Source organism: Pangasianodon hypophthalmus, chromosome 18, assembly GCF_027358585.1.
Source record: "Pangasianodon hypophthalmus isolate fPanHyp1 chromosome 18, fPanHyp1.pri, whole genome shotgun sequence".
Classification (NCBI taxonomy): Eukaryota; Metazoa; Chordata; class Actinopteri; order Siluriformes; family Pangasiidae; genus Pangasianodon; species Pangasianodon hypophthalmus.
This window is the reverse complement of record NC_069727.1, coordinates 18,059,968-18,087,648: the sequence shown is the minus strand read 5'-3', so window position 1 is coordinate 18,087,648 and position 27,681 is coordinate 18,059,968. Positions and strand designations below refer to the sequence as shown.

Genomic DNA, 27,681 nt, shown 5'->3' with positions numbered 1-27,681 from the left:
TTCAGTCCTGCAAATCTCTTTTTCTAAGCTAGCTTCGATTAAGGTATCCATGATCATTAGAGGTCTAGAAGCACTTTTAAATCTTAAAAACTGTACCTTTAATGTGAAGTGAATATTCAAGGTAGATACCTGGGATACTTTGTCTTCTGATGGCCAGCGCTCCATCTGGAGGTCTGGAGGGGTTGGAGTGCTTGGTGTAGGGCCCCTCATCTACAAAACACAAACACAAGAGTAAACAAGAGGAACAAGCACAAACACAATAATCATAAAGAGAAACGCACACTGCATTTACTGATTCTTCACACAGGACCCAGCAACACTTATTTATCTCTCTCTCTCACACACACACACACTCCTTAAAGTGAGATGATATCACTGGATAATTGACAGTCTCAGGTGATACTCGGCATCACAAAAGCTGGCAACTACACACACACACACACATATATGCACACGTACTCCTTAAAGTGAGATGACATCAGTCGACACTCTCAGGTGATACTTGGGATCACAAAAGCTGGCAACTACACACACACACGCGCACACACTCCTTAAAGTGAGATGACATCAGTTGACACTCTCAGGTGATACTCGGGATCACAAAAGCTGGCAACTACACGCACACACACACGCACACACACACACACACACACACACACACACACACACACGCACACACACGCACGCACACACACGCACTCGCATGCACGCACACGCATGCACGCACACGCACACACACATGCGAAGAATGTAATTATTATAATGAGGAAGCTCTTTTAGCTTTCTGTTTGACGAATGTACAGAAGGTTACAATGTGTGTGTGTGTGTGTGTGTGTGGCTTGGTTGTCTAACACGGAGGTGCAGTATGGCTTTAAGCTGCAGCTCTGAGTGCAGTGTAGCAGGAGGACCATCAGCCTGACACACACCAAACAGTGCTGTGACTTACACGATTAGAGAGCAGCAGGCTGTACATGTTTATTATATTACATATACACAAAGAGAAAGAGGAAATCTCAACATGTTTGTACTGTAAGTCTCTATAAAGATTTTACATCACAACTAGATTTATTCATAGGTATTCAGATGGGTGACAGAGACACACACACACACACCCACCCACACACCCACCCACACACCCACCCACACACCCACCCACACCCCTCCAAAAGTATTGGAACAGCAAAGCCAATTCTTTTGTTTTTGCTGTATGCTGAAAACATTTGGGGTTCAGATTAAAAGATTAAATATGAGAGGACAGTTCAGAATTTCAGCTTTCATTTCTTGACATTTACAAACAGATGCACAAACAATGTGGATGCTAAAGATATTCATGAGGAGCAGAGATGGAAAGAAAATCTCATGCACACACATCCCTCCTTGCTGATAAAATTTAAGAGCGCATTAGCAGCAGGATGTATTTAAATTATAATCGCTGTACTGTTGACATTCAGCTCTCATCAGCAGACACAGCAGTAGTGGCTGCTGGGTAAAGTACTCCAACTATTGTAGCTGTAATATTTGGGCTCTGCATTATTCAAACTTGATGGATGAACAAATTCATGTTTAGATCATTTAAACAACACATTTACTTTTCTCTTATTAACGCAAAGAATAGTGAAAAAAAAAATAAAATAAAACAGTAGCTACTAAAATATGGCTCCAAAATCAGCGTTCAGGACACACTTCAAACACACTCTGTTGATTAAAGTGTAGACTAAAGACTAAAGGTAAGAATACAAATGACTTCTCATAGTCAGAGATGGAGGTGATGGACAATGCACATGAGAGTTTTGGTGAAATATATTGTCAGTGCTTTCCCCTCCCTATTCACATGCATTCATGTGCGTTTGTTGATGATGGTTTCTTAGAGACCACTCATAACTGTGCAGCTCACTGGCTCATGTCTAAGTTTTAAGAAATGGTCAAACTAAAGGCAAATAAAATGGGTCTGGTTAAAAAGCCAATCCACTTAAACACCAATTCACTTTGTACTGAAGTAATGTAGGTGAACTTTAACCCAGCAAATCCGCAAACCACAGAAGAGCGAGCCAAATTGAAAACAAGTGTGCAGGCCGTCACGATAACTAGTTAGTAGTAACACAAAAGCCAAAGCCAGGCTTATACTGTATGATGATCTCTCAACATGATAGTGAAAACAGCATCAGAGCTGCTCATACTGTACATCGCTTAATGATACAGTGCTAAGACTAGAACCGGATCTCAGATCATAACACGTTACATGTCTGATTCAATTTTCTGACATGTCAGATATCCATGGTGATCTTTGACAGCTCGGAAGAAGGCATTTATCAAGCACTGCTTGACCTCTCACACTGTATGATTTTTTTTATCGCGTCAATCACAGGGCTCCCCAGTGGCACAAAAGAAAAGTGTTCACTCTATCATCGGGAGATCGAAAGTTCCAATGCTGACGATGCCACAGCCATCTGTGGCCAGAAGTCTAGAGAGCAAAGCTGGCCATGCTCTTTGGCTGAGAGGGATGGCGTACTCCCTCCACTGTCAACAGTGCCATTAGTCAATTTTGCACATCTTTGAGCAAATGTATGTGGAAGAAGGTAGATAGCACTTTCCACTGATTGAGTGACTGGGGAGAGTGGGGGGGTAAAAAAAAAAAAAAAAATCACAAACCAGGATCATAACCGCACATAACTACCTGATATTCATGCCACTCTGGTTTAGAAAACAGTGAAGTGAAAAAATCCAGTGCTGCTTTATGCGTTATTAGTTGGACCAGCTGCAGAACTAAAATCTAAAGTTCAGGACATGCTGGCACTCTGTGACTTCCTGTAGCTGCCCACATCAGATTTAATAAACTGACACTTGCCTTCACATCACACCCTGCTGTGCCCCATGTTCCCTTCTAGCACTGCTTGACTCAACCCACCATCAAGATACAATAAGGACATGCATCGAGACTCTTCTCCGTCCTCACACCCAATGAAGTTAATCTGGCTGTCTGAAGAGCTCAGTCACTGTCTATCTTCAAACACAGATTAAAGACCTACTTCTTCCCCAAGCACTAATCAAAAAAAAAAATAAATAAATAAATAAAAAGAACTTGATGGTATTAAATTCACTTGATGGTATTCTTAGACCCTGACCTATTTGTACTAGCATAAGGATACGCGTTTGAGACTACAGAGCACTTCTAGGAGGACATCTGCCAAATGCTGTAAATGTAAATGTACTTATCCTAAGGTCCACAAGCTCCTCGGCACATCCCTGCTCCCACCCAGCCTCTGACTCCTTAAATTATGGTTAAAAGAGTTATTTAATCATACCCTTTATCACTAGCAGTTACGTATATTCTGTATAAACCAGTACTTGTAGACTATCTGATACACAAATAACTCAATTCACAGCACCAGGCAGAGAAGGATTAGCGCCATCATTTCTCCTTGTTACTACCACATTGGGCTTGCTCACTGGTCTGTAAAGCTGCTTTGAGACAATCACTGTCGTTATAAACTGCTATAAAAAATTATATTCTCTCTTTTCTTTTTTTTAACAATGTGCTAACCCAAGGCTTGGAGCTGAGTGAGGATGGGAAGTTTCCCCCTGTGATGATGCACTATAAAGCCGATATTCGATCGGACCATCAGCACAGGATAGTGTGTAAAAATTAAAACCACTCTGGAGAAAGAAAAGTGCTACTACATAGGACACAGTCCATACTCCGCTGACCTGAAATCTAGTCTCTGAAGAGACCAGCATAGACGCATATTCATGAAAAATGCATCTGGGTGTCAGTCCGGTGTGGATCTGCTGAATGAATGAACAGAACAACTTCACCGTTCGGACTCCGTGACCTCTTCATCGTGTAGGTTTCTGATCAAATCAGATATAAACAGAGTGTTGAGTCACAACAATGGAACCAAAAAAAAGGAGGAAAACAGCTAGACTATCTGCACAATGAGGTTGGATGGCTCATGTTGCTGTTGACAAACAATGTTTAAGAAGGTTAGGATACTGAAGCACGGCAGCATCAAGCCTGAAGTCTGCCTCTTGTTTTAACAGCAGCTTTGTGCATGGGTAGGAGGTGGTTGTGTAGGAGGTTTGCAACAGGGGTAGCGCTTGATAGCTCTTTCAGAAACAGTTCATGTGCCTCTCCTTCACAGCGTTCAAATAAACACAGCAAAACATTCACACTTACAAAAAAAACACTTGCATCAAGACAGTAAAAACAGTGAATAAAAAGAAGCCTAATTTTGGTGGATTCCTACTGACAGCATTGCATTTTACTCTCAATACGACTGGATCTGTGATGCTGTACCTATTTAATGAAATCTCTAACATTTGATTGGCCTTCTTATGTTTCTGATGAGAAAAAGCAAGCTAGAACTAGCACTATAAATAGTCACTATAAATGAATGGCATAACCATTGAGGAAAAAACATCTGCAGTATGTTGCTAGCAGCTATCATCTATGCCCCAATACATGTATGCATTCTTTTGCACAATTTATTACAATAAAACTTCAAGCAAGGATGCAAACTTATATCTGAAATGCCACAACTGTTGCCAGCTTGTGACAAAACCAATGTACCGATGTATTTGCTAGCGTTAATTGTGTTTCTTTTATAAATTCAATGATATTTATTCTGTTTATACTGGCTAGTACGTCTCACAAGCAGTCCATTAACTGGACGTTTCAAAAGTTATTCACATCACCATAATGTCCACAGCAAAACAGCGGAGTATAGGAGATGAGTTTTTGCTATCTGTATTCCAACACATTTGGATATTCTTCACAATTTTCCACAGTCTGGCTTCTAAACTGTCCAATCGTCAGTCTGTTTGTGAGTAAAATGTATTAGCCAGTCCTAAAGCAAAAAGGAAAAGATTTTAAAAAATTGGATTGCAATTTATCGGAATGCAGCGAAGCCTATTTAATGACAGATTGCTGGGTTTATTCCACCAGTGTCTGGATGTCCCGAGCAACATTCATGCATGTACGTTTCATCACTAAGATCAATTGGTCAGTCTGTGAACAAAAAAACAAAGGAATTTCAAATATGGTATGTATGAAAGTGTCAACAAAGTCCACTGCTTGCTTGCAATATTCATCCATGTCTCTTTTTTTCTTTCTCTCTCTCTCTCTCTCTCTGCAGTAGCAGATTTTTCTCTCCAAAAATGCAGATGAGAAAGTGGCAGCTGGAGATCTCCACATGCTGGAATCAATGCAGGGCCAGTCCACTAGAAAAATTTCCAGTCAATCATTTTCATGTCGGATGAATAGTGCTGGTTTCAAAGGTCCAGAAGCACCCTGAGCCTCAGCAAGCTGACTAATTCAAACCTGCTGGCAACGGCCAAACTGAGACTGAAACAAGGGTTCTTAATGAACTGCCTGGGACAGATGTGTGGGGACAGATGTGTGGGTGTCAGGACTCACACTTAAAAAAGTGGATGCATATCCGGAGGGAACAGCAGAGTCACTGTACGACACTTAATCTCCCAAAATCATGACTTTGTCATATCAGATACACTGTCAGGAAAATGGTACTGAAAAAATTTGTACCTTAAATGATGTTTTTTGACAACTATGTACAAATGTTCCCCTCACTGATGGTACAAAAAGATGTACACTTAAGGACACCACCGATGTGACAAGTGTTTGCAGATACTGCTCCTACTTAAGAAAATCACTGACCAGGTGGTAGTTGATTGGTCTACACTCCTGGGCAAAAAATGGGCCCAAAATGTCAATATATGAAGCTTTTAATGGTCTTAACAACAAATCACTGGTCAGGAAATGAGCAAGAATTAAAGAAATAGATAAAGGAAGTTAGTATACGATAGCTTTTCCTTTTGATTTCTTTAAATGTTTCAGCCTTGTGGGTCTTGATGGACTGCATCAGGTGCGGCAGATAACCAAATAATCACTCATCTTTCAAAAAAAAAAAAAAACATCCTAGAAGATATTTTTGGAAAAATAACACCCAGACATGTGTTAGTTTGAATTTTGCATCAAACATTTTAATCATTATCATGATTTTACCTTTGAGTACAAGAAGACTATATAAATGAATTTCATTGTTTCTAGCTTTTCCTCAAACAAACAGTTCACTGCAGCAAAAGTGAACCAGCAAATGGAGGCACAGGAGCTCTCAGGAGCGCACTTGTTTCATTCTTGATAATTTTCTGACCAATGATTTGTTGTTAAGACCATTAAATGCTTAATATTTGCCATTTTGGGCTTGGCCCATTTTTTTTTTTTGCCCAGAAGTGTGTGTATGTTTCTGATGGGAGTAAGTAAACTAGAACAACATTCTCAGAAAAAAGGGTACTAGACTGTACTCTTCCTTGTTGCTGGGGTAGCAGCCTCCAGCGTACACTTTTTGTACCTTTAGTAAGCATCTTTTACCTAGAAAAGTGAATTTAAAGGTACACTATATCCATGTTTCCGTGTGAAAGATACACATTAAAAGAACAAAGTGTGTACCCTTGAGGGTACCACCCCAGCAACAAGGAAAGGTACAAGTTAGTACTACTTTTTCCTGAGAGGTAAGTAACATTACACCCCCAAGTTACTATGGTTGTTATGACAGTGAAGACATTAGCATAATTTCAGCTAATCATCATTAAACCAATTCCATTTACGTAATGAAACATGAATATACAAATGTCATCATATCCGGTTCACCAATTCACATTGATCATTTTAATACATTTAAGCCGAGCTTGCTAACTGAGGCTCCTCTGCTCAGGGAATAAGCCAAGCCATTCTAATCGAAGTCACTGTAATTTCATCTGCCTCTCTGCATTTAGTAGCTCTCCAGAACAAAGCAGACAAGCCGGATGGAGCCTAAGTGGTCTAAAGCCTGCACTATTTTCAGCATTCATTCTGCTACTCTGCCCCCACATCAATGCCTCTACCTCTGGGGCACTACTCACCCACATCCCAGTGAAAGTCATCGCTCGCTCCACACAGGAACGCCATGGCATGCAGAAAGATGAGCTCACAGTCACCAGGGTAATGGTGTAGAATGTGACGATGCCCTTACCAGAGCCGTGCTTTTCCTTCAACTGCTGGGAGGACTCTGTCTCCAAGCACAAAATACATACGGAGAGCAAGGGGCATACGAATGAGCGCACCAGTGAATTGGTGCTCTACGTTTCTCCTTTCCACTCAGTTCATTTTAGGAAAGACTGCAGGCAGCACCAATGAGATAAAGACACTGGCAGCAAAAAGAAAAGCGATGACATAAACCAACAGTGAAGTGGCCAAGGAGGAATGCGGGAACTTTGTGGGGTCAGCCGCTGACTCACTGGCTGAATGAGGAGGAGGAGGAACAGGACCATGATGCCACAACATTAATATGATAGATCCATCAACATAAAAGTGAACAGAAGGATAGAGAGGTGGGAGGAGAAAGCTGTTGATGATGAAAGAATGAAAATGTACAAGATCCATAAAAGGACAGAAAGAGCGGGAAAGAAAGAAATGAGTCTGGCACTGAGAGAGAGAGAGAGAGAGAGAGAGAGAGATAGAGGGAACAGACAGCAGTAGAGCTGTCATCCTGCCAAGTCACAGTGAGCTCAGTCATGCATATAGGCGCACTCATTTGTGGAGGTGAGGGGTAAGGAAGAAAGCGCTGGAGTTCTGGGCTCTCCCTGTCATCTGTGGTGAACAGTAATGAGTCTCGCAGGGCGTATGGTCCACACGCCGGCTCTCACCATCCGTTAATTATGGCAGCTTTCCAAACCAAGCTCTAGAAAAACCAACCAATCTACATGCCGAGGGACGACATGTGTCCGAATGGTGTACAAGTGGGCAGGTGGACATGACGGCCTTCAATTTACTCCACTGGAATCATGTTACATAAGCTGCAGAGCAGGCTAAAGATGCCTCACAGAGAACCCTAATTTTACACGTTCATTTCGAACACTTCTGATGCTACCTACAGCGACATTTCTGGTACGTTGTAAAGTCAAGTCGAAATGAGGCAGAGGCAAGGGAGTAGTTGTGTTCAAGCTCAACCATGCAGACCTCAGGGGGAGAGAGAGGGGGTGACTCTCCTTTATTTTTAGCCATGAGCTCAGAGTTTGTGTTGCCTGAGTCTAATGACATAGCTACCCTCACTCTGATGCGTCAGAAAGAAAGAGAGAGAAAGAGAGAGAGAGAAATAGAATACCTGGTTTTCCCTGTCGACTGCAGCAAAATATCTATCTGCTTCCACCACTGAGTGCTAGGATGGGACATCCTGGGATTAAAAGCCCTTAAAATTTAACAAGGGCAGTCACTTCGGGTCAACCCAAAGCAGTTCACTTGTGATGGACCTGGGGTTGGTGCCAAAGCTAAAGCACACAGAGGAAAGAGCAAGTGGGAAAAAAAGTCTAACTTCAGGGAGGAACATTATAGACATTATACAAGAGATGACGTCAATCACGTTTGAATTGCTTAACACTTAAAAGGCACTCGAAGGCCTGAATTCAGTCAAGCTGAAGCAGAAAAAGAAGCTCCGCAATAATTAATGTATAATTTCACTGTATGTTTAATATATTAAAATCTGGTTATCTTTATCTAATATAGGCGGAGATTTTAAACCAAAGTCTATGGTAAGGAAAGCAAAAACTCACTCCATGCTAGAGTTTATATAGTGCAACAAGCCTGCAACATGCCATCAGCAGCAAACTAGAACAAATAATGACAGAACGGGAAAGTTTGGCTGAGTTGTAGGCCCTCAGCAGGAGGTTGGATCGCTGTACAGTATATCTGGGACAGTGCATCAGCGAACACTTTGATCACAGCTCAGTGGAAAAGCGTAAAGACTGATGGGACGTGAAATACACACTGTGAGAGAGACGGAAAAAAAGAGAAACAATAAAATGAAAGCTGCTTAACTTCATGTGAATATTGTTCAGATGTAATTAAACAACTGTAGTTTGTGAATTGAACTAGAGGCACATTAATGAAAAACTGACGTCATGTTAGTTTTATTTCCAATACTGTAATTCTCTTCTGAAATGATCCACTCAAAAGTTAGATTAATGAATTATAAAGTTGACTTTTATTTAACATGTATAAACAATTAAGGTTGCTTGTTGGAAAATAAATTGAAATGTACCAAACATATTGCTAATGAAATGAGACGGCTTTATAGAGTAGCAGCATCAACAGTGGACTGTTTCTATTATCAGTACCAGAGGCTACACAGGACATTAGCTTGGACGACACTGTGTAGAAGCTCCTGCAACTGTGGGCCATGTCTCTATACCCGACTTATTTCCTTATTAAATAAAGCCGTTTACTGGTTGCTACTTGTCGCCTAGCCACACTAACCAAAAGCATGTGTTTTGACAAACATTTCAAGTCAGAGACGTTGTTAAAAACAGCATTAGCTACAGGCAATCAACCAGACAACTTCCCAAATAACTGTCCATATGATGATTATCCTGCATCAAATAAGCTGTGTGCGCCAGTTTACTGTCTGTATACATAAAACAAAGAAAACAGAAAGAAATTCTATATAAATCCCATGCAGTAAGCAAATACATAAATAATAGAAAGCAAAAAATAACTCCACACACACTGCCAAACATAGCAGAACAAAAAGAGAGCAGAACAAAATGCATGCTGAACACCAAGCATGCTGAGTTGCATAGCAAAGAGGTTTGTTAAGCCATTTTTTTTTTTTTTTTTTTACACTTATGTGAGTTTTAATCTATTTCAGACCTGGCAACCATGAAGAGGAATAACGTGTCGTCTGACCTAAGCAAATACATTTTCCATATAGTCCATTCACAAATCACTTGTCTAAGGTAGAAATTAGAGTGAGCACATATATGAGGTTTTAAGATAGCCACCAGACACTTGGTTAAAAACAAGCTGTCACTTATCCGTTTTAGTTAATATGCAGACCCTAGAAAAGTTTAAATGCACAATTTCTCCCAATTATAGGAAAAACCATGTTACATACAACAATTAATAAGAAGGTGTGCATGTAGACTTTTTCTAGTGTCTACATATTAACTAAAACATACCAGTGGCAGCTGAGTGTTACTGTAAAACCTTGTATATATGCGCACTCAAGTTTCCAATTGATGGATTTGACCTGATGGGCACTGGAGAGGAAACAGCGTTTTAAATCACTTTCTAATGATAATTACAAAAAAAGGATGAGAGAAAAAAAGTGCCATAAAATCTTTGATGAGCTCCTAATAAATATATCAATAAATAAATCAAAACCATCTGCATTTACCTTGACAGAAAGTGAGGGCACCATGCATCTTTCACATGAGAAATTCAAGTCATGGAAGGCTTCCAAGGGCTCAGTTAATATCAGAGAGATCAAAATATGGCCAAAAGTATGTGGACACCTGATCGTCGCACCTGTATTTGGTTCCTCCCCAAACTGTTGCCACGAGATTGGAAGCACACAATTGTACAGAATGTCTTTGTATTCTGTAGCATTACAATTTCCCTTCAACGTCTATTGGAAAGCCTTCTCAGAAGAGTGGAGCTTATTATAATGGAAAAGGGAGTCTAAATCTGGAATGGGATGTTCAACAAACACATATGGGTGTGATGGTTAGATGTTCACACACTTTTGGCCATATAGTGTATGTTAATCATTCCTGATTCTTATGCTGATTGGCTGATCTGCCGTTTTTACCGGGAGAAAAAAGAAGACAATTTTGGCATATTTTTGAGTGATAACTCGTTGTGTACTGTGATGTGAAAATGCAGGGCTCCTACACAAAATGTTCAAAAGTTTTTTGAAAGGCCAGGCATCTTTGCTGATGTTTTTCTTTTTATAATGAAGTTTTTTTTTTTTTTTTTGGAAAAAACCGTCTGAGGTAGTGAATTTTCATTTTTGGACCTTGTAAAGCAATGAAAAAAAAAAAAAAAAAAAGCCAAAAGCCAGTTTGGCCTAATACACTCTTTCACTGCATCTAGAAAGTTGATTTAGTTGCAAATGGATAAATTCAAAGCTGTTCCCTACTGGGATCAGGGTTTGAATCTCCATAGGCAAGGCTGCTTAAGATGCAATTCTCAACTGTTGGCAAAAACGCATGGCATATACCTAGTGCTGACTGTACTGGCACCAACTAAAAAGCAAATTGAAGAGGAAAAGTACATAAAATCCTTTTAAAAATGTGCTAAGAGCTTGACCGCTCTTGATCCACTGCAGCATGGATCTCTGCCAGCACTTATGAGTCATGCCAGCATGAAGAGAAAAGGTTCATATAGTCAAGAGAATATCTCTACAGTTTACATTTCATACAACAGCATGAACAAGTATGCAGAACCTCTTTTGATTAGTCACCGCTCAGGAGCATGTGGCCGAGCTGAGTTAAGTGGGCAGCACCTCGTCACCCAGAGAATTTCTGTCCTAGATTTAGGAGCGTAAGAGTTTCTGGTGGAGGAGCTGCACCTGAAAGATCAGTAACAGCTCAGCTGCACAGTTTCCAACCCAGAGCCACCTTCAGGTGTCAGTGCAGTCCTAATGCTGACCCAACAGATGCTGACTCTTATTGTACTGGTAAAACTTTCCACCAAGAACTGTTTGGGTTGTGTTAATGTATTTTTTTCCTGATGTGATATTTAAAGGAAGTGGCAAAACTGCTCTTTCTTGGAATGTACTTTCACAATCCACTTCAATAGGAACACCTGTACACCTGCACATCCATGCTGTTATCTGATCAGACAATCAGGCCAGATTAGTTCGAGCCGCCAGGAAGGATATAGTAACTCAAATTATCACATTTAAAACCAGGGTGAGCTGAAAAGCACCTTGAGGATTTGAGGTGGATGAGCTATAACAGCAGAAGACCACATCAGGTTCCACTCCTGCCAGCCAAGAACAGGAATCTGAGGCTATCATGGGCGCAGACTCACCCAAACTGGACAATTCAAGATTAGGAAAAAAATAAATAAAATCACCTGGTCTTTTACCAGTATCCTACTGTCCAGTTTTGGTGAGTCTGTGTCCAGGAGGTTATTCTTTCATTCATTATTTGGATGATGAAAGCCTTTCATTGACATGGGTACCCTGAGAAGTGGTCAGCTCTTCAAACATGGTTCCCCACAACAGAATTATCCATGCTAAGTGAGGGGCACTGGAACCAATTCAGTGGCAAATTCCTGAATCACTGCTTCCTACCTTTATTCTTCACAATTGTGTCTTATGCCTGTCGTTTAAGCTCATCTACCACAGAGGGGGTGAAAAATAGATCCATCTGCAAACCAAAGCCAGGAGTAACTGACTGTGAGAAATGCCTGAAGAGATGCAATGAGAAAAAAAATGAAGCACAAATTGCATGCCATCTTTGATATTCAAGGAAGCCCCATTTGGATGAATCTAATCAGCCCGACTCTTTGACTTTGATGTAATAAAGCCGGGGACACTGCAACCCTACCGAATCTTTAAAAGAAGCCCGTGAATTGCCAAAATAACTGAAATTGTTTGAAACATCCTCCTAAATATGCTGGAAGCTCTTTGAAGTTCTCTGGGAGATAAAATATGGGTGGCATAATGCTTGTACAAAAGCGCTGCCTGTCTGAGATTGAGCTTAATGGCATATTATCATAGAGTGGCACGCTGTAGATTTAACGTCACTTCCCAAAATGACTTCAGTGTTTGCTGACTGGAAGAAATGAAGGAATAACGAATATCAAAGGGAGGATGTAAAATGGAAGCTCAGCTTGGGTGGAGGCAGCTGCCATTTGTTCTCCCCTCCTCCACTGAAAGAATCCAGAAGATAACCAGTGCAGAGGATTGAAAATGACAGGAAACATCCACCCCTCTTCTTCAGTAAAACCCAACAAGAGCAGCATTAGACAGCCACAGTAGGATGCTGCCTTCCATCCCCAAAGGGGCTGCGCTCCACCAGAATAGTTCTTGGGAACCTAAAACCCACATAGCCGCTGGAAATGGATGGATTAGTGCACAAAAAAAGAATGCACACGCAAAAAGTCGGTTTTCCAAAACCGCTGGTGGGCATGTATGCTTGCTTTTTTTTTTTTTTTTAGCTTGATAAGCACAAAGTGGAGTGGGTGGTGTTGAGCTATTTGGTACATTCAAAGATGAGGAAATAAATAAAATGCATTTTTTTGGCTTGCTTTTCACGTTTGTAGTCATTCATATGTGTGTTTGCATGGCTGCAAGTACCCTCTAATCTGATGTTTCAAGTGCTGCCAATGTTTATTTTCCAGCACTTGCCAAAAGAGTGCGTTATCTGTCCACTGACACTTGGCCTACGGAGGCAGAATGAGAGACGGCTGTTTGGGTTTGCTCACAGCTTGGCTGAGTTCTGTTTCCATGACTCCGTGCTTTGGTTTCAACACAGACCTGTGGAGTTAAATGATTATGGCCTGCAGGTGGCACGATCTGACCAATAAGATGCTGCCAATGTAGATGATGTGTACGTGACGACCATGTAACGCAAGCAACTCAGAAAACATTAAGCTATTGAAAGCCTTTCAATGTGCACCATGCTAAAGCCATTAGAGGCTCAAAAGCAAACTAGTTCCTTAAAGAACTAATCTAGCATGGAGAGGAAGAAGCACCACATATATAGCATGTAATGAGGCTAATGAAGGCCTCTGTTCTGCATGATGATAATGCGTACCTTTGTACGTGTGTGTGCTTGAGATAAAGGGCCTCCGCTAAGTTAGCAAGACCCTGAATAGGCCCTTCACTAAACTGTGTGTGATACATGTGCTGGATGCGTCTAATCCAGGCGGACAGATACAGCTCCCATCCCTCTACAGACAGTGGGTCTTATGCTGAAGCCCTGAGCAGGACTGGGTTTTCTTAATCCACACGAGGTATGAGAAAGCAGCTGTGCCTTCCACTAGGTCTTAGCTCAGAGGCTGATGTGGTGCAGAAGAGACCTGCTAAAACTAGACACAACAATGATGGTGGCTCAATTGGCCCTGTGAGAGAAGTCATTCCAGACACGCACTAGAAAAGGCCACGGTTATCACAGTCTCCTCACCATTATGCCGCAGAGAAAGTGAGCTCGAGAGTCCAATTTTGACATTTTAGACAGTAATGGAGGTGATATTGAAGTGGTGCTGTGGGTCAAAGTGTGCTTATCTGTGATCCAGCTGCAGAGTCAGAAAAACCATAACCTTTGAAAAGTCCTCTGGAGTTTACAAACTAAAGAGGAAAAGTCTAGGACAAATTAAATACTAGGGGTCTCAGAACTAATTTCACTGTTCGATTACTATTCAAATTTTCATTATATTTATGCATTCAATGAGGGAGAAAAAATCCACATTTTTAAAGTTCTATTTTTAATCATCTAACAGATGTTTTATTAGAATACATATTTCCTAACATTTCTGGCCAAATTACCCACGTTGCTTGACATCAAGTTATACATTTTCATTTCATTTTAGTTATCTAAAGAAAAAACAAAACAGGGTCTGAATTATATCACACATAAGTATGAACTTATTGGAGTCATACCTTTTCTCTGGTTGGAACTCGTACCTTTCTAGTGCACTATGGAGGGTGAAAATATCCCTATGTAGTAGTGAACATGCACCCTGGCTAGCGTAATAAATATAAAACCAAGCTGAATATCAGGTCTAAGACAGTCTGGGCTTAGGTGATTTTTCTTTCCTTAAGAAAGTGACATTAACTTGGTGACACTAACTTTAAACTTCTGCATAACGCAGTGACTCACCGTATGCTGTTGTGGATGGTCCCACATGAATACACTAAAAATTGTACCTACCCAAATCAGTTCAAGTCCAAGACTCATACTCATACAGTGGATCATCTCACCTGGATACTGGAGATTTGTAACAAGGAACTGCTGCTGTAATCATAAAGACTGTCCTGTGCTCATCCCAGGACTCTTATTCACATTCTGCTCATACACGACATCCTTTAAACACACTTAATACTGTTTGTCTTTATACTTTACAGCTGTGGACGAGCTCAGATGTTGATGGTTTCCCTTTTGAGTCTGGTTCCTCTTAAGGTTTCTTCTTCATGTTGTTGCATTAGGGATCTAAATCAACATCTGGATTCTAATCAAAATTCTAATGAAACTTTAAAGGAATTGTACAGCACTATTAAATACAAGCAGCACACTAATCCGATCCAGAAAAGCAGCTATTTATGCAAAGACTTTACTCTAAAGACAGAAGAGGAGTAAAACCACATGAAGGACTCAACCTCAGGAGCAGCTCTGATACGCGAATGACCTCACTGACCTAACAACCTTACTTATCAGCATCTGTGATTTGCCACCACAGAGATACTGAGGTAAGACGTCTGAAAGAGAGTTTGAGACTCCTGCATCTGCCTAGCTGAGAAGGTCCAGAGTTCTCTCAATGTTCTGTTGTGTAGGAGGATGCAAACAACCATTATCCAAGAGAACTAGAAGTTTCTGCATGTTTGTATGCAAGGTTTTCACATAAAATGTGTAAATAGCCTACCTACAATAACCAAGTACATACTGCTTAAGGGCAAAAAAACTTGTCAAGGCTTTTATTTGGTAGCACAAACAGAAGAATACAGTTCCCCCCTCCTCCACACAGCACAAACACTGAGTTCTGTTGTTATTTCTTATCTTATCTCTTATATTCTCCATAAAATGTATCAGCTATATTAAACTTATATTAAATATGTGATCTGCATTGTAGGGGAGTAGCTAGTTACTAGGACACTGTTAGCTTAACTAAATTTTTAGTAGCATGGCAGTAGTTGAGCTATTTTCAAAATAATATATCTAGTAGCTGTTTAGTGCAACAAAAAAGCTACACCGTCTTCTCCCTTTTCACATAACCAGTTCAACATTCATTTTAAATTGCAACAAAACACGATGTGCTAACTACTGTGTCTGTCCTAACTATATATAGCTAGCTATTTTTTCTTTGTATCCTGTAGTAGTTTGGCTTTAAGGGTAGTTTGGCTGTAGCTTAGCTACTTTACATCATGAGAAGTTTGTAGCATGACAAGTTACAACTGCATTGGTGATCTGTTTCACAATGGGTTACACTATTAATGTACTAATTGCACTAAAAGCACTTACCGTGATGCAGAATCCAGTGCCTGCTCAGACTCCTCCTTCTCATCCTGCGTCCTCTGACAGGGCTACACATAGCTGCGAGTCAGAAAGGACTGATGGGGAAGTAAACAAGGAACTGACAAGCCAGTGGTGACCAAACACCAGTGGAGTGAAGATGAGAGAAGTACAGCAGACAGTGACAGTAACCCACGCCTGTTTCGTTCAGCCAGTAATGCCACAGGCACTGATCTCAGAGGGTCAGCTCGCACCCACAGGACTTGTCTGACCTTCTGCATCAATCAACAGCAGCAGAAAATGGTGTTTTGTTCACGGGATAGATGTGACTGACGCTGCTGTTGATAAGCCTAGAGAGCTACAGAGCTTACGTGCTGAACGGAACAAGACATCTGGTGTTTGGTGATTTCCTTCTCCTGTTTTTATGTGTTTGAATTTTTAGTTGTGTCTCCATTTTCCCCATTTCTGCTGAAGGACAGTTCAATCGTTGACTCACTGCGCTTATAAGGCACTCACACAGCCCAAGACGCTAAGCTATTAGTGCCTCTAAACGTCAACGGCCATGGAGGCAAATACAGTGACCGAACATAAATCTGCATTAATGCCATAGCCATGAAAATCAAAGTCCTTAAGCAACAACTTGATGGTGGAACACAGCTTTTAATAATTTATACTCAATACAATAGAAAGGTTTTGGAAAAACTACTTTATGTATCTGAAAAAGAAGTTTCACTCAAATAAAATTACTAGTTAAATTAAGGTTAGTTAGGTTTATAAAAATGGAAAGAACAATTAAATTTCCCAGGGTGTCTAAAAAAATGTGTGGCGGCCTGGGAAAACCCTTCACATGGGGAAATCTGGACATTCTCTACTGTACAGTATGTAGTTATGAAAACTACAGTCTTCCCTAAGTCTTTCAGATAAATTTTCTTTTGCATATTTCCTAACTAGTGCAACATTTTAAAGTGCTCCAAAAGTGAAAAGAGACAAAATTACGTTTAAGGATTTCATTCAAATTTTGCCTACCTCTACATTTATAATCTAATCGACTTATGGAAAAACAACATTACTTCTAAATTGTATAAAACTATTATAAAGTTTACAATGGGAAATGAGTTCTCAGTTTGATTATCAGAATCAGCCACATCAGTCTCTGTCTAATCACCTGAGGTTTTAGAAAAGTTACTCATGGCATGTAAACACGAGCCTCATCGCCATCTTTTCACTCCACTGATCTCAGTTCACGCAAACGTCGGTGTAGAAACAGTCAGTGATTAATTCAGTCAGTACTGTTGGCTGATATTCTTGTTATGAATGTCTTTTCATTAGGTCATATTAAACATATTAAAGCATTAGTTTTAAGCACTTTTTTGTGACGGTGCAGACGCATGGCATTGTGAGAGCTGGTATTTGATTACAAACTAATTAGGCGTATGTCCATTTCACTATGGCATGTCACTATCCAAACCATGAGCAGTGAGAAAAGCACACGTAGCTAGCGAAGTGTGAGACGTCTTTAGGCAGACTGACTGCATGTACCACAGCGTTTGTTCAACTTGCTCCTTAAACAATATGATCTTTGCAGTCCATGGCAAGGTTAGAAAGTAGACTAAAAACATTTCCCTGTCATGTTGGTAAAATATATTTATGCTTTCTTAGAGTAGATATGTCAAAGTATATTAATATTGGTATAAAAAGTCTAAAAACATTTTAGTCTAAAACCCTATTTTTTAAAAATAATTTTTAGCTGTTTTTCCACAATTCAGCTATAGCTGAAATGTGATCTTCCCAGACTTCTACACATGTACACTATGAATTAATTGAAAGGACAGTCTCATTATCTAATGTACATCAAATGTTAACTGAGCACACAATAGAAAAGTAAAATGAACTCACATAAACCTCATGTTGCACTGTCTAAAGCAAACTCAGGTTTTTGTGTAGCAGACAGAGAGGCTGTTGACGTGTAAAGTTGCTGTATAACTGCGTTTCAGTGAGTGAGTGCAGTGGCTGGAAGCTTGTTGTAGAAGTGTCACAATGGAGCACGACTGCCTAGGAATGGAAATGGTGAGTGCTTTTTATCAGTATGGCAAAGCCATTAGCATACCAATTATTACAGCAGGTATGCACGCTCTGCTCTACTAAAACCAGCAGCCTGAATCTCGAGAGAGATGGAGAGTAAACACAATCACATATCCTCTGTCTCACATACATACAAATGGGAGTTAAATACAGGCATGAATGCACAATTGCTTATTCACACAGTCTTAAACATATGCATACATACTGACAAACACACTCCCACACACAAGCTCAAATATATTAGCACTGCAGCATCGGAAGGCGGGTTGGAGTGTATAAGATGAAGCTGGAACCTCCAACCCGAGGCACAAAGGCGAGAGAAGCAAGAAAACCAAAGAGAGAGGAGGGTGCTGCTTCACACCCCACTCATTTCCATACAAAGTAGCCTACGTAATTGGCCAAAGACTAAAAACCTGCTGAGGTAAGAGAACATGTGTTGATTTAACATTGAAAAACACACACACACACACACACACAAAAAAAAGCTGAAGTACGACCAGCTTTAATTGAACCAGCAGATGGATCAGAGTGAGCTGAAGACGCACCAGCATGCATGAATGATATAAAGTCAGCAGAACCAACACCTTGATTCCAGTTTCCATTTTCTGAGTGAATGCTCACTAATGGGAAACAGTGAGAAGTAAAGCGTAACATGTTTTACGGGCGTACGGTACAGCTTATCTGTCTCACACGAAGAGGGAACGTAATGGGGGAAAAAAAACGCAAATACCAGCTGAATTTATGTCTCACTGTCAGTATATAATATAAAGTGTCTCACGGGAAATGTCTCAGCAGTGGAACGGATGTTTGAAGTTGGACTATAATTGTGTGATCTATTAAAATATGAACCTCAACACACCAATTTCTTACCCATGCAGATCTGTTGCATCTCTACCAACGTCCATCAGCTTTGTTACTGCTGAATTCTGCTTCCATGACATTCTTTCCCATCTGGTGTAACGTGACTCACTAACTCAAAGAAGCCATCATGAACCTTCATCGTATGCATGACTATACTGTCGTGTAGCCAAATGCAGGAAAGATCCACAGAGACGAGGCATAAAGAGGAGTACAGGGCACACAGCATTTGAAAGATGTATTACTGAGAATAAATGGAACCCAGGAGCAGAGCAGATGAACGAGCTGAACGTGATTTTACATGCGTGGAAAGCATCTCTGCTCAAGTTGCTCCATGGCACAGCTGGCTGTTTACTCATCATAACAAGGTCAAGTGCTTTCCCAGGGGTGGCGAGAACCTGCACTATTTATGACTAATCCTTCATTCTACATCTTTCAAGAAAAGCCAAGTTGGAGAGAGAGAGAGCACACTCGTCTGAGCTGGCGGATGTAACGAGGAACATCACGTCTCTCCGCCAGCGTGCATACAAAATACTACACACGTCTATAGACACATCTACAGCTCGTAACATACGGCTGTTCTGGATTTCCATGGACCTTCAACACAGAAAGCTAGAATTATTATTTTGAAGCTTTCCAGAAGTGCCATTTTTTTCCCCAGACAGTCATAACCATGAGAGGCATGGGCTACAGAAAACAGTGCCATTAAGGATGCTGAGCGCCGTGGAGAGCGCACGAGACTCTTTCTGCTGCTAAACATTCATGCATATTCATATATTCATGCAGCTGATGACACTGGCTGCTAAATAAAAACTGCAGCATGCAGTTTCGGAGCTAGCCGTTTCTGCAGCTCTGTTGCATTCAGCATCTGCACAATGTCCGGCGCAGACATCAGCAGGACCGGATTAAGGCGGAAGAGGAAGGATGAGAGGCGCGTGTTTGATCCTGAGACCGGACAAAAGACGCGGTTACCTTTGTTCACTCGCCGCAAAATCTGGCATCGGCATTTGAACGAGACGGCGATCATGCTCGCTCCAGCACGCGCTTAAATGCTCCGGTGAAAGCGCTGCCGCACGCCGCATGCGGGCATCCGGTTCCCCCGGTTCCCCCGCCTCGCATCCAGAGCCGCGTCCCAAAAGACCGGGCGAAAAAAACCCACAGCACAACAACTCCGACTCCTCCAACTTCCAACCTTCACATCCGAGGAAAGAGGGGAGGAAAAAAAAAAAAAAAAACACACACAAAGGCACCAGGCTCGTGGGAAAAAAAAAAAAAAAAACCGCGAGCGCGCGCCGCAAACGGAGCCACAGCAGACGAGCGCGCGCGCCGACAGCTGCTGTAGAGTCGCTCCGAGCGTCCGAAAGTCGCGCGCGCGATAAGCATCCGCTCCACTACAGCGCGGTCACGAGACAAATGACACCGAATATCATACAGAGAGGATCCACTCCTCAGCCTGCTCTTTAAATCATCATCATCATCATCATCATCATCATTAATAATAATAATAATAATAATAATAATAATAATAAGATGCTCGACACGAGCATTCATTCATTCTTTATCATCACATCTCATCATTTACTGCACTTAAGGGATATGAAATATGTGATCACATGTTATGCGTGGAAACACGTGATCATGTAAAAAAGAATGATCATAAATCACATGAAAAATAAAAGAAGCATCAAACTGGAACATGAAAACACTCCATGTGAAAAATGTGTGAAAAAAAACCCCACAACAACATGAAGGATCTGTGTGTGAATTTCACATCTGAGTCACGTGATTATGCACATTTACATGCATGGAAATTTTCTGTAAGGGATTACATCCAGCTCAAACAAACAAACAAACAAAACAAACAAACAAACAAAAACACAGCGCTACATCCATGACTGTAAATAACTCTGTGCAGAGCGGGACTGTTAATCCTTCACTCAAGTGTCCAGTTTCCTTCCCTGGAGAAACAGTGTTAAGTCTAATTTGATTAGTGTTCAGTTTTTCCCCATCATTTGGAAACTCATCCAATTTTACTACATATACACTCTCAGGGAAAAAAAAAGCATTAAACTGTAAAGGATCTGCGATATGATTTAAAAAAAAAATCTGATATAATCAGATAAATCATATCACGATTCTCAAAGGCATTTTTGCGCTACATGATAAGCATTGTGATCTACTGGTTTGCTCACAAACTGCCAGCAATAACACTGAAAAAAACATTTTACATATATTTATGTATATATATATTTATAGTTTTATACATGCATTTATATTGTACTATATTTAAATGATATTATATTGTCATAACACCATGTGGCTGAGGTGGAAGCCTGAAGCGTACACCTTTTGTACTTCTGTACCTTCTATCTGTATATTCTATCTACTTTCTTTCATACTTCTGTTCCTGTATCTTTCACCTAGATAGATGAATAGTGCACCTTTAACACCTTAAAGCTAAAAGGTCAACTTGTGTACCTTAAATCTTTTTTGAAAGCTAGAATATATGCACATTTCCAGGTGAAAGATATATATTAAAGGTACAAAAGATAACGGTACCTCCCTAGCGATAAGGAAAGGTAGAGTTTATTGTAGAGGAGCGATGTGGTATGGCTCACGTTCACAAACACACACACACACACACACACACACACACACACACACACACACACACGTTCTTGTTTTTCAGAATTGTGCGAGAGCGTCAGATCGTGATGACTGATAACAGCGCCTCCTTGGCAACGTAAACAACTACTGAACAGTGATAGTGCTAGAAAAGCATGTAGGAAAGACAGACTGGAGCTTCTACTGTGCTTTTGTTTTCATGCAAATCATCACGCATCACGAATTTGCACAATGTATCAGGGTATTATGTATTTACGTCTAGCGGAACAGTGCTTACGGAAAACGTTAAAATAAGGTAAGACAGTGTTTTGTGTGCACTCCTTTGCTGCGTCCCTCTTCCAGCTAGTTTAAAAAGACTAGTTTAAACAGTGTGCATTTTGCATTTGGATTTAAAACCTAACTGCCCACCATCACGTAGTGGCGACCGGCATGTTAAATATTTAGGGTTTTGCTGATGATGCTGGGCAAGATCAGATTAACTCTGTCATATTTTTCCATTTATAACATTAGGAGACTCTCATAAAAATCAAGAAAACTTTAATTGTGAGAAACTCTAGTCTTGGCATGTCAGTGGACAAAGTGTAATTAATGATTATTATAAAAAAACATGGTTAATTGGACAAAAAAATAGCTTGTGTACTTTTTTCCAGTGATTTGCGTAGATCATGATTATCACAATCGTAGTGCAGCTAATTCTCACTCTTTCCACCATTAAATAAAAACATGCGGTAGAGCTACTCATCATTACCATGCATACATAAAGTACTACAATAAAATAGTGTGTGTGAAACGCCTAAAGGCTGGGAGATGCAGTTTTGCTCACCAGAGACGCTATTTATAAAACAGTAAGGAGATAAGCATGAAAATATGTTCACGTGAGCTTTAAAATATTTGAACTGTTCATGTTTTCACTATAAAAATGATTCTTTTAAAAGGATCTAATAATAATAATAAACTCTCTACACCTTTACTTTCATAAAATCCAATAATCTATGAATATTTATGACGTACAACCGCCCTGATTTACAGGGTTAAACTCTCAGCAATGTATTATCGACAGCAATTATTTCACAGAAGCCAAACCTATCAAATAATCCACAGCAACCGCAATTCTGTTCATCAATCACGTTAGATTAAACTAATAGGCTAAAAGTGGCTAAGGGTGCATCCAAAATGTAGAAAAATGATGGTTGTGTATGGAGTCAGGAAGGCATTGATGCATGTTACATATTCGACTATATAAAACTGCCGCATTAGGCAGCATTCTGTGCAAATGTATGATTCAGACATGACTCAGTGCACTCAGTACACAACCGTCATCTTATATTATAAATATCCTTCAATGTCCTGCAATGATCCCATAATTCTGTGGAAGAGAGGAAAGTGTTTGTGGACAAATAAGCTGGTTGTAATAAAAAGATATTATTTATAGCGAAAAATGGCTTTTTTTTTTTTCTCGGAATATTTTCCCCAACGGTAGTTTATCTCATCTCACCTGACAGCCTCACATGATGAGTAACCTTAAGCGTTTTCGATTACCATGTCATCTTGTAATAATTTGCATATTCAACTATGATAGGCTAAAACCAATACAGTGACATCACAAATTCTTTACAGATGTGCTACGAGTTTCTTTTAAATGAGAAATGCAAATCTAATACTTGTAACAAATCAACAGATAAAAAATTGGATCCAATCTGTATAACTGGAATCAGACATCTGAATGGAGTTAGCATTAAAGTAATCCTGCTTTTCAATGCAAGGATAGTTCAACAGTTGACACTGGACTCCGATACAGAAAGGATTTAGGTCAGGGACCATTTTCCTTACACTGTAATACACCTGATCGCCTTACACAGATGAACTGTGACATTATGGAGTGGTGTGTGTGTGTGTGCTCGTGCAGGACTGAGCCTCAGTATTAAGGTCATTGCATTGTCAGGGCGTTTCTTGTTTGTTCAGAGCCACAATGATGGCATTTGAGAATTCACAGCTGTAGTTGTGTCTGTACAGCATCCAAGTGTCCTCTTTGTTTATTTCTCAACCCAATCTCATTCATAAATAGTTGAAATAGCACAAGTAAGGGCGATGCATTTGGATTTCGTTCCAAATAAAGTAAAAAAAAAAATGCTAATGCCATGTCTAAGTCTTGGGAATTGTCACAAATCCAGGACACTGTGCAGGACCAGTATGCTTAAAGCGTGGGTTTCCCCGGTGTTTCCCACCGGATTCAGGATCACTAGACATGCACACAAAGTAATTTGTCATATCTTCACTGCACGAGGCACAGGCCTATAGAATAGAATAGAATAGAATAGAAAATAATAATAATGGACTATTTTTTTCAGTGTCACTTCCTGTTTGGGAGGCAGTCATGTGACTAACAGCAAGTCAGTCAAACACAACATGCATAATAAAAACACTGATTAACTCTGATTAACTCTAACACTGTGGTTTGTGTTACAGTTTTATCACGGTGTGCATCTTTTTAACACACACACACACACACACACACACACACACACATACACATACACACACAGACACACACAGACAGACACACACAGACACACACAGACACCAGAGCTGCCAGCACTGCTAACAAGAAACAGGCAGAGAGAGAGAAAAAAAACACAGAATTTTACCACAAAAACACACGTAGAGTATATCAGTAGACGAGACAGTAAGAAATAAACATCAGATGAAAAATGCGCACTAATAAGCACGAGAATAAGCAATTCTTTTTCAACCATTTTTTTACGGACCAAAGAGACCACAGTCCTGCCTTCTTGGTTTCTACTGGCTCACATGACTAAAGTTCATGAATTCATGTATCAAAGTTCACTAGATAAAGTCAGCATGAAGCAAAAGTAACCACAAACTGAAGGAACTGAGAGTCCTTCACATCCCGCGTCCTTTCCCCTTCAGTGAATTAGCTTTTCTGCTGGGTGACTTTTATTCATGTTTGATCCAAAAGTATTTCAGGTGCCTCCTGTATCACCACGGCAAGGGGTCAAAAATCGCAAATGCTACGGCTAAACTGTAGATGTTAGCACCACTGTATACACACACACACACACACACACACACACACACACACACACAGAGAGAGAGAGAGAGAGAGAGAGAGAGAGAGAGAGAGAGAGCAAGGTATTTATCCTTGCAATGAGGGAAATGAATGCAGATGTCTATCTCAGTGGTGTGAAGTTAAGTCTTGTGCTTTGAAGCCTTTCACAGTGCCACATGGGTGAAAGCTCTGCTCCACACACAGCATGAACTCAGCTCTGAGGAAATGGACAGGTGCCCTGGGGAAAGACTTTAGTGCATTAGGAGGGGATGAGAGTGACATTCGTGTTAATGGAGGAACTGGCTGAGCTCAGGCACTAAGCCACAGTGCAGAAATCACAGCAGCTCTGACTCACATGACTTAAAAGGAAGAGTGAAATCTACTAGTCATGTGACATCCCAAAAAAATCACCCCACATTTTAATTCCTGGAACATTATATATATATATATATATATATTTATATATATATATACACACACACACACACACACACACACACACACACATCAGGGGCGTCAACCGGAGGGCTGTGACTGAACAGAGTAACTGAAAAAAAATTAAAAAAAAACTGAATAAATGTGACAGCTTTACATTTAATATGCAGTGTGATCATGTTCCACTATTTATAAATACAAAATCAATAAAATGCCCTAGCAGTGAAAAAACAGAAATTCAACTCCTGGATAAGAAGAAACAATGCTGAACAACCAAAACAAATTGATGTTGGCATCCTTTTTCCTCTCGCAGACTCGGGTCTAATTGCAGCTTCGTTTCAAACGAGAGAAAATGACACCTAAAGCACATCTAAGATCTCTCACTATAGTTCTCTGAAATGTTTTCAGACATTATTTTAAGGAGCGACACAGCATGTGTTTTTAACAACTCTGAACAGATAAATGTCTACGAGGATGAAAACACAGATCCTGTGTGCCTTCTGGAGGAACTCACTTCCTGTGCTGCACATGCTGAAAGGGCACTTAACCCAGCAGGTGGCCTTCTCCCCATTCCACTAATAACAGAAGCTATCTACCACCAGGAAATGCTGAGTGTGTGTGTATGTGTGTATGTGTGTGTGTGTGTGTGTGTGTGTGTTGCAACATGCCCACATGCAATTAAGATTGTTATTGGGAGCAGAAAGATGTATCGCTCTCATGTCACATCAACATGACTGAGAGGTTGAGGAAGCTGTTAAGCAGGCTGTGGGCTGGTGGGGGTGAGAGGGGGATCTGTGTCATTAACCGATGTGAGCATTTACGCAGCCTGCAGATGGACAGATGGTAAATATATATTTCCTCTATGCCAGAGTCAATCGCTCAATCTGTTCCTCACTTCTCTGTTTCTAACACACAAACGCTCACAGATCAGCAGCATCTACACACTTCTTTTCATGACAGCCTTCTTTTGCTTTTTGGGGAAAAGACCAATAAAAGCAGTTATGTAGTCCTAAAACAACTGTATAAAATATAAAACACAGAGCAGCCTCTCTTTTTTTGGACTTAAATTCAGATCAACCATGATGACTAGGTCCATATTGTTTGAGAGAAGTTCATAAAGGATCGAATTCCATATAAAATAAAAGTTATAATATTTCATTCAGTGTCCTCTGTGACTTGCCCTGGGGTCAAATTGGCCGAACTACACAATTTAGCAGAAATGAAAACAGAGTGGAGCTGTCCAAGGTGTGTGACGCTGAAACAGGGTCAGACTGCTGTGTTTCGCTGTAGTGACAGCAACCCCTGGTGGAGTCCAACATCAACTGCACACAGTTACACTGCTGTGCTCTTACACTATCCAAGTTCATAACACACTATCCAAGTTCATAACGCACTCAGCATCACAGGATAGTAAAGCTGCAAATGAAGTACAGACTGGTGCATGAACATTAAAATAATAAAAGTGAAAAGTGTAATACTGTAGAATTTTTTACCCTCATCTCTGTCTAGTGCCTCTGGAGTGTTTGTGCGGTTACCCTGGACCTGAATTTCAACGCTGTACCGAGGAAAGAACAGAAACAACGTTTACTCACAACTCACTAAGGGCAGCTGTAGGGCAGGGAATAAACAAGAAATAAAACACAATGGAACGTGCTGTTATTATTTTTCCACATGTCCACAATTACCACACGTCCCGAAGAGCTTTACTCCTCTTATACCACTGCAGTTTGTCAATGATTACAATTTTTTTTATTTCTTAAAGAACAACATGCCATGTTTTACACTTCATGTTGTGGAACGCCTGCGAGACAAGTAAGTTCCTGTCATCAGTTTCCATACAGCAGCTATAAACAACTCAACCTTTTTCCCCTCTCTCTTGAAGGTAAGAAGACAAAAAGAAAAGAAAAGAAAAAAAAAAACCACATAGCCTTCGCCATATTAACAATTACATGTTTCTCCGTGTTAAATAACAGTGATGGAGGATTGTGAAACTGCGAGTTAAACAGAGGGACTCCTGTAACCTCAGGGATTTGAAGACGATTTGCCAAAAGGAATGAGCCAAAAAGAAACCACCATGCTGCAAAAAGCTAATTACCTCTTACAGAAGCTGTAATTTGTAAACTCTTTATTTGTGGTGTCCAAATACCTATTTTCCGATCAATTTAGTGTTTTTAAACTTGTTTTTTTTTACACGCATGAATACATGCTTATGGACATATTAGTAAGTTCAAAGTCAAAAGACATTGTGAATGTAAATTAGAAGTGGCTATATGAACTAGAAGTATATTAAATAACAAGAAAAAAAAGTGTCCTAGTTTCTTTACTCACTCATTTGTCTACAGTTGGTGGACAAAAAAAGGTCATTTTTTATTTTCTTGCTTGCGTAGATAATCTGTGAAAGTTGGATAACAGTACATAAGGATGAGGACGCTTAGGATGAGACAAACATGAGAGATTGTCTTAATAAAGATCTTTATTTTTTCTTGTATAATGTGTAATGGTTGTAGTTTTAAACTCATGTTATATAATTGTGTGTTTTAAACATCTATTTAAATATCTATAATTTAACATTTGCCTTGGGACTTGTGCTATAAGGAATTTTCAAG

At 40.2% G+C, this 27,681-nt stretch overlaps 1 protein-coding gene across 13 annotated transcripts in view; it reads right to left on the bottom strand.

Annotated features, from left to right (window-relative positions):
- The window catches only part of grip1 (glutamate receptor interacting protein 1), a 274,798-nt gene that overhangs the window by 69,759 nt on the left and 177,358 nt on the right, over window positions 1-27,681 (bottom strand). For 11 of the 13 annotated variants that reach the window (XM_053241697.1, XM_053241701.1, XM_053241696.1 and 8 more), the window contains one exon: window positions 130-210. In XM_053241697.1, coding sequence (XP_053097672.1) covers window positions 130-210 — 81 coding nt within the window. Of the gene's footprint in view, window positions 1-129; window positions 211-8,156; window positions 10,803-19,920; window positions 21,453-27,681 lie in introns of those variants that run through there. The other 2 variants (XM_053241702.1, XM_053241704.1) reach the window with 2 other exon arrangements.